This window comes from Giraffa tippelskirchi, chromosome 1 (assembly GCF_054371585.1).
Source record: "Giraffa tippelskirchi isolate mGirTip1 chromosome 1, T2T-mGirTip1v1.2.pri, whole genome shotgun sequence".
Taxonomy (NCBI): domain Eukaryota; kingdom Metazoa; phylum Chordata; class Mammalia; order Artiodactyla; family Giraffidae; genus Giraffa; species Giraffa tippelskirchi.
The window spans coordinates 85191024-85208106 of record NC_137275.1 but is presented as its reverse complement, the minus strand read 5'-3'; the positions used below and the strand labels follow the sequence as shown (position 1 = coordinate 85208106).

The window sequence follows — 17083 nt, the reverse complement described above, 5'->3', positions numbered from 1 at the left end:
AGAGTTTTAAAGAAGGGAGTCAGCTTTGCTTGGGGAGAGAAAAGAAGGCTGAAAGTAACAATGATACTGGCTTTGAAGGACACAAAGAGCTGCAGCTCATAGTCATCATTCATTCACTCACTCATTCACTCACCCAAAGTATCACTCACTGTCCCAGCACCTGGGAGACACAGAAAAGGACAAAAATCAAAGTGGGTGAAACCGAGTCCTTAGCTTCAACATCTACTCTCCACTGCCAGTGTCCAAGAATTGAACAAAAATAAGTGTAGGTTGGGACACAAGTAGGAAATAAACCTGAAGGGAAGAGATTTAAGAAATTTAAAAACTTTTCAGGAGATGGCAAGAATGAACACCAACATTTTAGAAATCAGTGAACTAAAATAGACAAGAATGGGCAAATTTAGTTCAGATGATCATTATACCTACTACTGTGGGCAAGAATCCCTTAGAAGAAATGGAGTAGGCCTCATAGTCAACAGAAGAGTCCAAAATGCAGTAGTTGGATGCAATCTCAAAACTGACAGAATGATCTCGGTTTGTTTCCAATGCAAACCATTCAACATTATAGTAATCCAAATCTATGCCCCAACCACTAATGCCAAAGAAATTGAAGTTGAATGGTTTTTATGAAGACTTTCAAGACCTTCTAGAACTAATATAAAAAGAGAAGAAAAAAAAAAAGATGTCCTTTTCATCATAGGGGATTGTAATGCAAAAGTAGGAAGTCAAGAGATACCTGGAGTTACAGGCAAGTTTGGCCTTGGAGTACAAAATGAAGCAGGATGAAGGCTAACAGTTTTGCCAAGAGAAAGCAATGGTCATAGCAAACACCCTGTTTCAATAACACAAGAGACAACTGCACACATGTATAGTACCAAATGGCCAATACCAAAATCAGATTGATTATATTATTTGCAGCCGAAGATGAAGAAGCTCTATATAGTCAGCAAAAACAAGACTGGGAGATGACTGTGGCTCAGATCATGAACTCCTTATTGTCAAATTCAGACTTAAATTGAAGGAAGTAGGGAAAACCACTAGACCATTCAGGTATGACCTAAATCAAATCCCTTATGATTATACAGTGGAAGTGACAAATAGATTCAAGGGATTAGATCTGATAGAGTGCCTGAAGAACTATGGATGGAGGTTTGTAACATTGTACAGGTGGCGGTGACTAAAACCATCCCCCCAGAAAAGAAACGCAAAAAGGCAAAGTGGTTGTCTGAAGAGGGTTTACAAATAGCTGAGAAAAGAAGAGAAGCAAAAAGCAAGGAAGAAAGGGAAAGATAAACCCATCTGAATGCAGAGTTTCAAAGAATAGCAAAGAGAGATAAGAAGGCCTTCTTAAGTGAACAATGCAAAGAAATAGAGGAAAACAATTGAATGAGGAAATGGGAAAGACTAGAAATCTTTTCAAGAAAATTGAAGATATTTAGGGAATACTTCATGCAAGGATGGGCATGATAAAGAAAAGAAATGGTAAGGACCTAAGAAGCAGAAGAGATTAAGAAGAGGTGGTAAGAATACACAGAAGAACTGTACAAAAAATGTCCTAATGACCCTGATAACTGCCATGGTGTGGTCACTCACGTAGAGCTGGACATCCTGGAGTGTGAAGTCAAGTCAAATGGAATTTAAGAAGCATTACTACTAACAAAACTACTGGAGGTGATGGAATTCCAGCTGAGTTATTTCAAAGACTAAAAGATGATGCTGTGAAAGTGCTGCCCTCAATATGCCAGCAAATTTAGAAAACTCAGCAGTGGCCACAGGACTGGAAAAGGTCAGTTTTCAATTCCAATCCCAAAGAAAGTCATTGCCAAAGAATGTTCAAACTACCACACAATTGCACTCATTTCACAAGCTAACAAGGTAATGCTCAAAATCCTTCAGCTAGGTTTCAGCAGTACATGAACCAAGAAGTTCCAGATGTACAAGCTGGATTTAGAAATGGCAGAGGAACCAGAGATCAAATTGCCAACATCCATTGGATCATAGAAAAAGCAAGGCAATTCCAGAAAAACTTCTGCTCTATTGACTACTCTAAAGCCTTTGACTGTGTGGATCACAACAAACTGTGGACAATTCTTAAAGAAATGGGAATACCAGATCACTATACCTGTCTTCTGAGAAACCTGTATGCAGGACAAGAAGCAACAGTTAGAACTGGACATAGAACAACAGACTGGTTCCAAATTGGGAAAGGATTACATCAAGGCTGTATATTGTTACCCTGTGTATTTAACTTATAAGCAGAGTACATCAAGAGAAATGCTGGGCTGGATGGATCACAACTTGGAATCATGATTGCCAGGAGAAATATCAACAACCTCAGATATGGAGATGATACTACTCTAATGGCAGAAATTAAACAGGAACTAAAGAGCCTCTTGTGGAGAAGGCAATGGCACCCCACTCCAGTACTCTTGCCTGGAAAATCCCATGGATGGAGGAGCCTGGTAGGCTACAGTCCATGGGGTCGCTAAGAGTCGGACACGACTGAGCAACTTCACTTTCACTTTTCCCTTTCATGCACTGGAGAGGGAAATGGCAAACCACTCCAGTGTTCTTGCCTGGAGAATCCCAGGGACGGCGGAGCCTGGTGGGCTGCCGTCTATGGGGTCGCACAGAGTCGGACACGACTGAAGCGACTTAGCAGCAGCAGCAAAGAGCCTCTTGAAGAGGGTGAAAGAGGAGAGTGAAAAGGCTGGCTTAAAACTCGACATTCAAAAAGCTAAGATCATGGCATCCAGTCCTGTTACTTCATGGCAAATAGAAGGAGAAATAAGTGGAAACAGTGAAAGATTTTATTTTCTTGGGCTTCAAAATCACTGCAGATGGTGACTACAGCCATAAAATTAAAAGACTCTTGCTTCTTGGAAGGAAAGCTATGACAAATCTAGACAGCATATTAAAAAGCAGACACATTACTTTGCTGACAAAGGTCCGTCTAGTCAAAGCTATGGTTTTTCCAGTAGTCATATAGGGATGTGAGAGTTGGCCCATAAAGATGGCTGAGCATCAAAGAACTGATGCTTTTGAACTGTAGTGTGCTGGAGAAGACTCTTGAGAGTCTCTTGGACTGCAAGGAGATCAAACCAGTCAGTCTTAAAGGAAATCAACCCTGAATATTCATTGGAAGGACTGATACTGAAGCTGAAGCTCCAATACTTTGGCCACCTGATGGGAAGAGCCGACTCATTGGAAAAGACCCTGATGCTGGGAAAGATCGAAGGCAAAAGGAGAAGGGGATGACAGAGGGTGAGATGATTAGATAACATCACTGACTCAGTGGACATGAATTTGAGCTAATTCTGGGAGATAGTGAAAGACAGGGGAGCCTGGCGTGCTGTAGTCCCATGAGGTCACAAAGAGTCAGACACAACTTAGCAACTGAACAACAACAGGGCCAAGGTAGCAACGGAAATAAATTAATCCCCACTTGCCCTTTATTTATGAAAACTACTGCTGGTTAAATGGTAATTTTCAGGTTTGATTAGAATTTCCACCAGAAAAAAGAAAAAAAAAGATGAGCGCTTCAGTCTTAGGTTTGGAATATTCTATTAAAGACCTTGTACGGTCAGTATAAGGTAAGGCAAGTATTTTGTGGTTTCCGTCTCTGCTCAACACTGTATGATTCATATCAGGGTCTGTTCAGGCCACAGAAATAGCAGAAGAGGAAAAGGCAATCGTATCTCTCCCCAGAGTGGTTAACAAAAAGCCCGCTAACCAAGTTTACCATGAACATGAGTGTGTACAAATTCTCAGCAACTGACTGTGTTATTAACGCTTGAATTCCTTTTGTGCTTGGTTCTTGGAATTGTCCAACTTTTGACTAACTGAGAATTATCATCATTTAGGACATATAAAATTGTGATTCTGTTAACATAAATAAAAAGGAAATCTTTTACTTACTTTAAATAGCATAGACAAATGAGTTAGATAATTAAAAAATCAAGATAATGTGCTTTGTTTTTAATTTGAATTTTCTGGTTTAACTCTAACCACCCAAAAAGGAAATTTCAAACTTTTTCAGGCATACTTAAGCCCCATTTAAAAATTTACAAGAAACCAAGACTCAGGAGAACAATTTTTAGTCAGTATTTTCACTATTCAATGACCTTTGGGAAATTTAAGTGTAAATTTCATTTTAAAAAATACTCAAAAACTGTTCAAAATGACCATTTTGTGTCTCCCAGATATGCAAACTGCCCATACCTAACTTCTGATGAATCAAAAAGTTGTTCTTTCCTCTGTTCTTTGTTTATTGTATACATCATTAGTCCATTTTTTTAAAAATGTGTGCTTTTAGTCAATCCACCAAATAATATATCCTGAGAAAAATACCTATTTTGTACAAAGCACGTTGTTTTCTCCTAAAGATAATACTGAAATGTATATTATATATATAATTTATTTACGTAGCATATAGCACAGTAGTTGAAAAAATATGTTTCTAAACATACCCAATTGTATATAGTATGCACATAATCCAACAGAAGTGACAACCATTTACTTGAAATCCATTTTGTCCCGCCGCCCTTCTGAAACAATATCTCTCAGGTCAACTATATGTGCATAGCTTACCTGTCTCACTTCCAATCAAAGGCTGATTTGCAAAATGCTTGACAAAATCCTTCAAAGATGAGAATTCATTAAAGCCAAATTTAAATGAATATCCAGTATATTCAACATGAAAGTGTTTGACAGAGTCTTTGGCTCTAAAAGAAAAAAAGGGGAAAAAAACCTTAATGTTATTTAAGAAACAAGCATATTTTTTGAAGAGAAATGTAACTTTAGGCGTTAGTATCACCATGAAACCCTTCTCAAAACAGAGTTATGACACACTTACCAAAGCCACTGGCATTTAAAGAACAGCACTCCTCTAATAATTAGTAATGTTGAGCATCTTTTCATGCTCTTATCTGTATGTCTTTTTTGGAGAAACGTTTATTAAGGTCTTCTGCTCATTTTTCAGCTGGGTTGTTTGTATTTTGCTGGGGCATAAGTGTAAGAGAGGCGGGAAGAGAGGTGATAGAAATGGCAGGTCACCCTCTCCCCAGATTCTCCTCTGTGCCTGGTCCTCCTCCCTTATTTGGGAGTAAGTACAAATTCTGCTTTATTTCATTTAATCAGTTATGTGAGACCAGTCCTTTGCCTCCCACACCTGTTCCTCTCCCTGCTAAACAAAATACCAACTTTCCTACATTGCCATTTTTGGAATAAGGCAGAAAATTAAAATTTATATATATATATAACCATACACATACACACATACACACATGGCCTCACTTCCACTATTCTTCTCTTTCAGGTAACTTTCCACCTTTAGCAAAAATCAGAAGTCAGAATCACCTAGAGGGTGCACATTTCTGGGCCTTACCCCCTGTATTCCTGATTCAGTAGGTCTGGGGCTGGGCCCAAAACTTGTATTCTTAACATGCTCTGAAGTGATGATACTGGTCTGGGGACCACATCTTGGCAACTGCCATAGTCCAACCAGCTGTATTATTCTCCTAGGAGCTTCTGCTTTTGTCCCTTAGCTTGTACAGTTCCCTTCACCTGTGACTTCTTCCACTTTGTTTTTGATTGTGTTGGTTCAAATGCCACTTACTCTATCAAATATTGCATGATATTCCAGCTTGAGTTACTTGTTTTTTCTCTTCTCAACAATCCACACACTTACTTTGCTGTCTTTCACGTCATTTACAGCACTCTCCTTTGTAGTAAGGTATTTATATATGGCCTTATTGCCCCTGTGAGGCTAGACTTCCTGAAGACAAGGTCTTTGAATCTCCTACAACACTTATCAAAGTGGTAGGCACAGAGTGGGTGCTCTGAAATATTATTAAGGAAGTGAATGAACAAGTGAATAAAAACAACCATTCTCCTGAGCTGGTCTGTGGTTCTTACTATTGCTGGTGGTTATTAATTTTTAAAGCATTTCCAAGTGCTTGTAATGGAAATTAACAATTTATATTTTAAATTTGTATATAGATGTAATATATGTGTTATCTCTTTGTAAGGCTTATGAAACATGTAAAAGTGAAAAGTTAACTTTCTTTGAGCCAAGAATTCCACAGGTTTGTCCGAGATTTTGGAGTGATCCATGCAATAAAGGATCAACAATCCAACCATTTAATATAATTTTAACATTTGCTGTTGATTCAAGAAAGCACAATTCCTGCTTCAACCCAGAAATGAATTCCTACTTCAAGCAGAATTCCACTTTTGATTAATAATTTTCCCATAAATGTTGTTTAGAAAATTTATAAACAAAAGAAAACAATAATGGTTTGAGGTTAATGGGTGGGTGGCCGAGGGCAATTTCATGGAGTCCTCATATCGTAGCAACTGCCTGTGAACCCAGTGAGACTTGCTATAGGTCAGTGGAAGCCAAGGTGACAGATGCTAACAGATAACCAATGACTCCCCCTGATTATCAGGTGGCTATGTCACCCTCTCTGACAGGGAAGTCGGCCAGGAGAAAGTGTGGGAGAGAAACCCTGAAAGGACTGGCCAAATCACTGTTTCAAGCCAGGCATATCTGGTGGGGACTAGATCAACTTTCTTAACATTTGGGGGAAATGGAACTTTGAGAAATTCAATTTATAGAAAAAAATTAAAAGTTGCATGCTGCCTGCTTGAGTTTGTGGTTACAAAAGTTGCATAGCCATAAGTCATTTTGATTTTCCAGAGGAAGCAAAGAACAGTGAGAAGGGTACTGGGCCAGGCCCCAGGGATGAGGATTCTGGTGCTGTTTCTGGCACTGTTTTATTGGGTGGAAGACACTTTACCACTTCGGGCTTCAGTTTCTTCATCAGTCAAGCAAGAGTTTTGGATTAAATGATTCATAAAATCTCCTTCAGCTTTAACATTTTTTTTTTGGTCCCCGCTCTAATAATATTTTCCCTGCTAATGGAATGAGCAGGCATGTCTTTTTTGCAGTCTCACCACTCAGAGCTTGGCATCCTTGGACCTGCTGATCTAACGAGAATCAAGAGAATTCCATTTTCTGGCAATCTGCATGTGATGCTGAAGTCAGTGCCCATGTAAGTAAGAGATGGGACCCCACTAAATTCATAGAGTTCTACCTACCTCACAGAGAGAGAGTAGAGCCCAATCCTGTCATTGCTGTCCCGCAGAAGGTAGCTCCCATCACATCCATTGGAGAGGAGCAGTGCCTCAGCTGCATGGCGGGTGAGGTTGCCATGGTACCACCTGGGGAGGAAAGAGCAGCACTTTCACTCAGAGTAAACTACAGAGGGACTCTTCCTGCCCTGGGATTTCCTCTCAGAGATTACCTCAGCAATATTCTCCACCCTGGTAGCCCTGAGACCAAACTCTGAGCCATGACATCAAGAAAAGGAAATTGTTGGATGAGGCTGAAGGGGAAAGGAGGGATTTGCCTTATCCCAGAGTGTTATGGGTTGAATTGTGTTCTGAACACTCTTATGTTGAAATGCTGAGCTGTAGTACCTCAGAATGCTTCCTTATTTGGAGACAGGGTCTTTAGCTAGTTATAATGAGGTTCTTAAGGTGGGTCCTAGGGGTCTTCCTTGGTGGCTCAGATGGTAAAGAATCTGCCTGCAGTTGAGGAGACCTGGGTTCGATGCCTGGGTTGGGAAGATCCCCTGAAGAAGTGAATGGCAACCCACTCCAGTATTTTTGCATGGAGAATCCCTTGGACAGAGTAGCCTGGTGGGCTATAGTCCACGGGGTCATAAAGAGCCACACACGACTGAGTGACTAACACTTCCATTTTCAAGGTGGGTCCTAATTCAATAGGACCAGTGTCTTCTCATAAAAAGGGGACTTTTGGAGATTACTTCTCTGAAGTAACACAAGGAGAGTGCCTTGTGAACACACTCCCTAAAGATGGCCATCTGTAAGTCAAGGAGGGTGAGCTGGAGCAGATCCCCCCTCATAGCCCTCAGAAGGAACCAACCCTACTTGGGGTTGACACCTTGATTTGGGGCTTCTAATCTCCAGAACATGAGACAGTCAGTTTCCTCTGTTTAAGCCGCCATTTTGTGGTACTTACTCATGCAAGTCCTAGCAAACAAACACACATTACTTTGTAGACAGAAAGAGTTTTAAAATTTCAAGTCAAAAATAACCATAAGAATAGGCTTGGGCCAATTTTCTCTCTTTCTTTTGATCTATCACTCTCACCTTTAAAAGTGTGGTACCATGTTTTGTAATGTGTAAAAGCACTGAGCTGTTATACCAGAGTCCATTGTCATGAGGGAAATGAAGCTGAACACGAGGAATTCAGACATTTTATACAGAGATAAAGCAAGCCCCGTTCAATATTGTTTAAAACTCACAAATACCTGCAGAGTTGAGGAAGTCCCAAGGATATTCAGACTAATGTATGTGTTTAAAATAAATAAATAAATAAACTCCAAAAACACATTAGAAAAGGTAACATATATCTATGGTAGAAAAAAAAAATCTATATAGTTCAAAAGAAGGCATAATGAAAATGAAGCTTTTTTCTCCCCTTTAATCCACATCACCCCTGTTCCTTTCCTCAGAGGACCCCAATGTTACCCATTTTCTGTGCTTCCTCCTGAGAGGAATCCTTTGTGTCCAGAGGCATCCAGGCATGTCCCCAATCCCAGCTCTATGGAGACAAGAGCATCCCAGGCACCCTGTTCTGCACCTCACTCCTTTTTCCTTTCCCATTCTTTTTTAATGAGTCAATAGAGACAGTTCAGTGTGGTGGTGAGGACTGTGGTCTCTGGCATCAGTTTGCCAGAGTCCTGATCCACGTGAAACCTCTTATAGCTGTAACACCTTGGGCAAGTTATATAACCAACCTAAGCCTCAGTTTTCTCACCTCTAAAATAGAATTAATAACAGCGGTACCTCAGGGCCAGCAATAAGTTCTGCTTGCTGTAACACACACAAAATGATCAAAACAGTCTCGGCAAACAGTTGAGCTCAAAACACATTAGTTGTCATGAAGCCGTTGAGATCCCCAAAGCCATAACTTGTGATGTTGCCTCTGAGGTGTGATTTTCTTGTATATTCTCAAATATACTTGTGGATTACTTTCAGCTTCTTTCAGATATGGGAAGCTAGGTCGTGGTGGGTAGCAGCTGCTGTCAGGAGCTACAGTGCAGGGCAGTGAAGAGGAAGGAGACAGGAGCAGCTACACAAATGTTGTTGATCATGTCAGTGGACTCAGAGACCTATGTAGAAACTTCCTCTGCCTTTGGTCTTATGTTTAATTTTTATTATCAGGCTAAAATATCATAGCACAGGACATCCCAGCAGATCCATCACTTGAAAGTGCTCTGCTCTGAGAGTGATGGATCTGCTGGGATGTCCTGTGCTATGATATTTTAGCCTGATAATAAAAATTAAACATAAGACTAAAGGCAGAGGAAGTTTCTACATAGGTCTCTGAGCTATCTGTTTTCTAAATCAGCATGTCCTAATGTCTGCTTCTTTAGCACATTTCTTTGGGGAAGAGATGCCTCTGTCCTGAGTTAGAAATGTACTTGCTAACTAAAAACAATGGCAAGGAAAAGCATTTTTATAAGAAATCCCATTGAGTCATTTACCCCTTCATTGGACTAATTCCCAAATGTGCTCAAATCTTCTCAGCACCAAATTCTTTAAATGTTGGAGCCTAACACTAATATGTTGTATGTCAATGATACTTGAATTAAAAAAAAAAACAAACAAAAAAAGGGAAATTGGAGGAGCTAAAAGTGAAGCTATCAAAAACTTCAGGTTTGGTTACAGGCAGAATACTAACTTTTTTGATAAATGAAATCTTTATGAGGTCACAAGTTCTTAAATGTATGTTGCAAATAATTATATTTTGAATGGACATTTCAGTTTAAGTCAATAGATTACTTATCTGAAGCAACAAAATTCTAAAATGTAAAGAATTTGGACATTGGAATTCTTTTCAACAAGATCTAATGATGTCTGTTTAAAGCATTATGGAATTCTGATAATTACAGCTTGACAGCAGTTTTTATTGAGAATTTTTTTTTTTTTTAATCCCTTGGTTGTGCTGCAAGGCATGCGGGATCTTAGTTCACTGACCAGGATTCCAACCTTCATCCCTTGCATTGGCAACATGGACTCTTAACCACTGGACCACCAGAGGAGTCCCAGTTGAGAACTTTTTTATGGTAATCTTTTAAACAGTAACTATATATCATAAGCACACAAGAAATCCTTGAATATAAAGCATTACACTGTGCTCTAATTTGGAACATCTCAGGAATTGTTAATTTCTTGGTAGACTTGTTAATTTCTTGGTAGCAGCTGGGTAGAGTCAACGTGGCCATCACAGGTTTCATGGAGTCCTGGGCCCGGGAAAACCTAAGACAGAGCCCTAAGACAGAGCCTGCCAGGCAGCCACCTACACTTCACCATGTCTGCATGGCAATGAGGATCTTCATTTCCCAAACAACTCTTCCACAAATGCCTAAACTTCCTGTCTTCATTGAGTTAAGCATCATTTCCTAGAAACTTTAGATCAGGTTATCTTTCAGGGAAGTGACTATAAAGCCAAACAGCATTACATATCCTTTGTAGGAATATGTCCATCTTTGGTAAGGATGGTTCAAGATTGTGTTCATAAAGAGTGAAAGGTTGGGGACTTTCCTGGTGTCCAGTGGTTAAGAATCCACCTGCCAACACAGGGGATGTGGGTTTGATCCTTGGTCCAGGGAGATTCCACATGCTGTGGGGCAACTAAGCCTGTGTGCTGCAACTACTGAAGCCCATGCACCCTGGAGCCTGAGCCCCACAACAAGAGAAGCCACTGCAAAGAGAAGCCTGTGTACTGCAACTAGAGAGCAGCTCCTGCTCGCCGCAACTAGAAAAAACCCATGTACAGCAATGAAGACCCAGCACAGCCAAAAACAGACAAATAAATAAATAACAATTTTTAAAAAAAAGATCAAAAGATTGAAAATACAGTCTTGGTCAGTTGGTAGTTTTCCCATAGTTAACCTTTTCTACTTTCTATCATTCAACTTTATAAATCTTTATCTGTTGAGTACAAATCTGTGCAAGGCATTGTGTTAGGCAGGTCAAAGGGAATAAAAACCCAGGCTGGGCTTCAAGAAACCATTAATCTAGTGAATAGGGTAAGAGAAGTACTTTGTGAACTACACCCAAGAAAGAGTAAAGCATCTAGTGGGGGTTCCAGGAAGAAAGATCAAGGCCATTTTTTGAAAGGTCCAACATCTAAGCAGGCCTTGAAGAACACACAAGTTATTTTAAAACTGTGCTTTTTTTCTGGTAACAAGCATATGTAGTAAGAATTAAAATATGTACATATACAGAAGAGGAAATGAAAGTCATTTACAGAAGAGGAAATATGTATTTCAAATAAATAGTCTCACTATTAATCAGAGAAATGCAAACTAAAACAATAATGTAGTATTTTTTTTTAATCCACCAGACTGGTTACTATTAAGTATTGGAGAATTTAGGGGCAAAGGATATTATCATCTACTGTTGGCAGGTGTTTAAGTTGGAGGGGAACTTACATATCTAGTTATAACTGGACATGCCCACATGACCAGTGACTCCACTTCTGATGTCTGATTAGTGAAACATTCACAAGTACACAGAAGGAAGTGTGAATGCAGATGTTTGCTGTAGAGCATTTGTGAGAATAAAAATTAGAAGCCATACTAATTTTCCACCAACAGTGAGATGATAAAATTGAATGTTCAGAGGATGAGATTTTGTTATAAGTTAATCAGATAAGGAACGAAACTGGGTCATTTGTAGTGATGTGGATGAATCTAGAGTCTGTCACATGAAATGAAGTAAGTCAGAAAGAAAAAAACAGACATCTAATATTAACACATATATATGAAATCTAGAAAAATGGTACTGATGAACCTATTTGTAGGGCAGGAATAGAGATGCAGACATAGAGAATGGACTGGTGGACACAGTGGGGAAGGGGAGGGTGGGATAAATTGAGAGATTAGCACTGACATATATGCACTATCATGTATAAAATAGATAGCTAGTGGGAAGCTGCTGTATAGCACAGGGAGCTCAGCCTGGTACTCTGTGATGACCTAGAGGGGTGGGAGCTCGAGAGAGAGGGGATATATGCATCCTTATAGCTGTTTCACACTGTTGTACAGCAGAAAGTAGCACAACGTTGTAAAGCAATTATCCTGCAGTTTTTTTTTTTTTTAAAGCTATGAAAAAAAATAACTTAATCAGAATTTAATAAGGTGAGAGCATGTTGGTCACCAAATGCTTGGGGCAGAAGGTCAAGTGCAACCAGAACTTCATGAGGGAATGTCAAAATGCTTACCACCCTGTGAAGACTGATGTAGTTCTGAACAACTGAGAATTGGCACGCTCAGAATGCTAGTTGCACCCGCATGGGAAAACACTGAATGCTTATGTCCACACACGTCAGAGCTGACAGATTCCAAAACGTACTATCAGGTACAGTATGAAACCACTTAAAGAAAAATCTCTCTCATCTCCTCCAAATAATACAACACATACACATATAAAAGTACATAAAAGCACAAAATAGGAAGCTGATAAAATATACTCCAAATTCATAAGAATGGTCCTTAATGGAAAGAACCATGATTGAGAGTATTGTTAAGAGTCCTCAGTTTGATTAAATTTTTCTAATTTAGCTTGTTCTAATAAAAAAAATACATACATATATTATTAATTGAGTAACTAAAATTTGAAAAAGAGAAAACAGTATTTCTACCTTAATCCAACTTCCAGGGCCCTGTTAATGCTTATTGTATTTAATTATTTTATTTTATTTACCTATTCAACTACTGTTTATTGAATTCTGGAAGTGATCCAGTACTTGAATGGAGAGGGGGAGAGAGAAACTTTTTCTCTATTTAAAGTCTGGTGGAATTTAGAGCGACGATTGTTCAGGGAGCTATCTGTGCAAAGGGAGTAACAGGAGCAAAGGCCAGGAAGCGAGCAGATACCAGGTATGTCCCAGGTCAGAGCCCTGCATAGTGGGGTGGGCAATATTCAGGTGAGTGCCCAAGGGCAGCAGCCAAGCATGGTGATATGAAGCTGGGAGGATATTGATGCTATCTTATACTTGGCTCTGGATGCTGACTGTTCCTTGGCTGATGTCTACAGAGCTTTTTATGACGTAAAATGCATACACAACAGCTCATTACATAGAGTACTAATTGCCTGGGCCAAAATTCCTGTAACTGGGGCTGTGTTTAAAGTGTTTTTATTTTGTTAGTCTGACTTTAGATGGAAGATTCAAATTTTAAGGGACTTGAAGCTTGTAAAATTTGGAAGTCTCTTTAAGAAAAACTAATATTAAATTATCAAAAGAGAAAAATTATTTAGAGTAAGAGATCATAATAGATTGCAAATTTTAAAAGCTGACATCAACAAAATGAAAAGGCAACCTGCTGAATGGGAGAAAATATTTGCAAATCATATATCCAATAAGGGGTTAATATTCAGACTAGATAAAGAACTCAATAGCAAAAAAAAAAAATCCAAAGCAATCCTATATTAAAATGGACTGAAGATTTGAATACACATTTTCCAAAGAAGACAGATGGCCAACAGATATATGAAAAGATGCTCAACATCACTAATCAGGGAAATGCAAATCAAAACCACAATGAGCTATCACCTCACACCTGTTAGAATGGCTGTCATCAAACAGACAAGAACTAACCAGTGTTGGTGAGGATGTGGAAAAAAAGGTTGGTGGGAATGTAAATTGATGCAACCACTATATAAAACAGATTGGAGGTTTCTCAAAAACTTAAAAATAGGCCTGCTATATGACCCAGCAATTCTACTCTTGGGTATTTATCTGAAGAAAATTAAAGCACTAATTAGAAAACATATATGTTTAAAAAAAAAACCCATGTTCATTGCTGCATTATTTATAGTAGACAAGATGCAGAAATAACCTAAATGTCCATTGATGGATGAATGGATAAGGGAAATGTTATTAAGCCATAAAGAGTTAAATCTGGCCATTTTCAACATGAGTGGACCTTGAGGGCCTTGAGCTAAACAAAATGTCAGACAGAAAAAAGACAAATACTGTATGATATCACTTATATGGGAAATCTAAAATACAAAACAACCAACCAAACAGAAAAAAACAGATTCATAAATCCAGAAAACAAATGTATAGTTTCCAGAAAGGAAAGGATTGTGTGTGAATCATGTGTAGGCTATTAAAGGGAACTAACCTCTGGTTATAAAATAAATAAGCCACAGGGATATAATATACAGCATAAGGAATATTGGTGATAATATTGTAAGAACTTTGTAGGGGACAGATGGTTACTAGACTTATTGTGGTGATCATTTCATAATGTATACAAATATCAAGTCACTATGTAGTACTCCTGAAACTAACATAATAGTGTATGTCAACTATATGTGTGTGTGTGTTCAGTCGCTCAGTCATGTCCAACTCTTTGTGACCCCATGGACCATAGCCTGCCAAACTCCTCTGTCCATGAAATCTTCCAAGCTCCTCTGTCCATGGAATCTTCCAGGCTCCTCTGTCCACGGAATCTTCCAGGCAACAATAGTGGAGAATAAAGGGTGCCATTTCCTACTCCAGGGGATCTTCCCAACCCAGGGACTGAGCGTTGGCAGGCGGATTCTTTAGCACTGTGCCACCTATATTTCAATTAAAAAAGAATGAAATACACCAACATTTAACTATGAAAAATAAGAAAAAATAATACAACAACAACAAAAAACCAAACAAAGCATCAAGTTCACAAATATAGAGAACAGACTGGTGGATGCTGGAGATGCATGTTGAGGGGGTAGTAAAATGAATAAAGAATATCAAAAGGTACAAATTTCCTCTTGAAAATTCTTATCACAAGACAAAATGTTTTGTTACCCATGTGGTAATGGATGTTAACTGAACTTATTGTGGTGGTCATTTTGCAATATGCATAACTATCGAATCATTATGTTGTACTCCTGAAACAAATATGTTATATGTCAATTATATCACAAATGAAAAAAATAAAAAGCTGACAAACTGAGAAAACAACTATATTCATTAAATACCTGTTTGACATACCCCCATACTTTTTTCTCTACACTTTTATCCATATCATCTTTAGTTATTTTTTCATATAAAACAATGTTTTACTATAATCTTCTATAGAGAGAACAGAATAACTCAGTCTTTCACCTATAATTTTTTTAGTTGTTGATAACAGAGAAAAATTATTTTCAACTTCATAATGTGATGTTGATAAAGAAGTTTTTAGGATTGTTGAAAAATTTGAGAACCTCTATCAAGTTTCTTTCATAAATGAGCTGTAAGGATATTTAAAATTTTAATGCTCAGGGACTTATCTTAAATATTTTTCTAATTGATTCATTTATTTTAACTACATCACTAGGGTCTGTGCAAGACAGAGGCCCTGAAGCTGAAGCTTCATTGGCTTCACAGTAAACTCACTTCTGGTGATTATAGAAGTCATATCTGCTCTTTTTTTTTTTTTAGAGTAAACAATTAAAATGTTTGACTTAGTAAATAAAAGCTACATTTAATCCCTAATCGCCAACAGCTTGGTTTATATTTCTAATTTTTGTAAAATGTGTGAGAAAAGTCTAAACCCTAATAAGATTCTCATCCAATCTCTGCTTACATATTGCTAGTAACAGGGAACTCACTACTTCTACAGGCAAACCTGTACATACTTCTGTGATTTATGGCCAGAAAACCCTTGCCTACATCAGTTTACTGTTTCCTGCTGTACAGCTTTCAACAGATGGTCTCAAAGCTACTTCTTGGAGTTATATAGATGTCACTTATACAAATAGTTAAAAGTATTTAAAATGTTCTCACTATTGTTTTCATCATCTTCAACTTCTCCTTTTATGACAGACTTTCAGTCCCTTGATCACCCAGAGAATTTATCTCCTCTGAATACTTTCCAAATATTTAAAATCTATCTTCAAGGTAAGATTTGATGTGCAAAACCAAAAGCCCAGAGGATCTCCCTATTCCAGCTGTCAGGTACATTGCAAGGCAACCCAAGATTGCATTCGTTTCTTAATAGTTGCATCACACTGCTGATTCACGCTGGACCTGCTGCTGATTAAAACCCAAAAGTAAGTCATGTTCGTCTGTGGTTCTCCCACATCTCTGCCAGCTGCATTAGATGACGTTTTTAAAATTAAGTGCAATAAAAAACCTTTTTACTGCTGGGAACTGCCAAGCGAAAAAGAATGCTAATAAGCAGTCAACCTGGCTCACAAATACCCATGCAGTAGCCGTAAAAATTTTGTCAGGCAAGAGTACGCCTTTTTCTCCACTCATTTCCTCAGTGATGAGTCCATCTGCCCCAGTGACTTCTGACACATTGGCTGTGACCCCATGCAAGTAGCAACCTCCATCTTTCTCATCTGTTAAGGGGACTAATAATAACACCTGGTAGGAAAACTCTCTTATTTTCATGCTGAAACATTGACTTCTTTAATAAACCTCTTATATGATTCTTTAACTTTTGCAGAAGAGAGCAAGATACAATCTCTACAATTTACACAACATACATAGGGCTTCCTTGGTGGCTTAGTGGTAAAGAATCCACCTGCCAATGCAGGGGGCGCAGGTTTAGATCCCTGGGTCCATAAGATCCCCTGGAGAAGAAAATGGTAATCTACTCCAGTATTCTTGCCTAGAAAATCCCATGGCCAGAGGAGCCTGGAGGGCTACAGTCCATAGGGTTGCGAAGAGTCAGACAAAATTGAGTGACTGAAAAACAACAGTTGTGAATATTCTAGACATTGTGTTGGTTGCTGGGACTACAACTTCTCTGCTGTTTGGGATAAGGTTCATTTTCCAGAAACTTAAAAAAAAAAGTTTTTAGTCTCATTGTCCCTGAAGAAGTGAAAAAGAGCCAGAAACTACTCTTGACAACAACACATTTGAACCAACGTTGTATTTTCTTTTCTCCCAAGGTCCACACGTTGTCATAAATGGCTCAAGGGTAATAGAGTCAACCAAAGCTTATCACACTTCCAAAGAATATTTGTACTGGGCTTACTAGCTTATCAAACCCGCAGC

At 38.6% G+C, this 17083-nt stretch overlaps 1 protein-coding gene and 1 long non-coding RNA gene across 7 annotated transcripts in view; one reads left to right on the top strand and one right to left on the bottom strand.

Annotated features, from left to right (window-relative positions):
- Nucleotides 1-17083, bottom strand: part of DAPP1 (dual adaptor of phosphotyrosine and 3-phosphoinositides 1) — a 120841-nt gene that overhangs the window by 91793 nt on the left and 11965 nt on the right. For all 6 annotated transcript variants that reach the window (XM_081596856.1, XM_081596829.1, XM_081596865.1 and 3 more), the window contains exons 2-3: nucleotides 7102-7224; nucleotides 4591-4724 (exon numbers count right to left, since the gene is read on the bottom strand). In XM_081596856.1, coding sequence (XP_081452982.1) covers nucleotides 4591-4724; nucleotides 7102-7224 — 257 coding nt within the window. The remainder of the gene's footprint in view (nucleotides 1-4590; nucleotides 4725-7101; nucleotides 7225-17083) is intronic.
- Nucleotides 3399-17083, top strand: part of LOC145547424 (uncharacterized) — a 94232-nt gene continuing 80547 nt past the window's right edge. The window contains exons 1-2 of the long non-coding RNA XR_014083831.1: nucleotides 3399-3593; nucleotides 6952-7055. This is a non-coding gene — a long non-coding RNA (uncharacterized LOC145547424). The remainder of the gene's footprint in view (nucleotides 3594-6951; nucleotides 7056-17083) is intronic.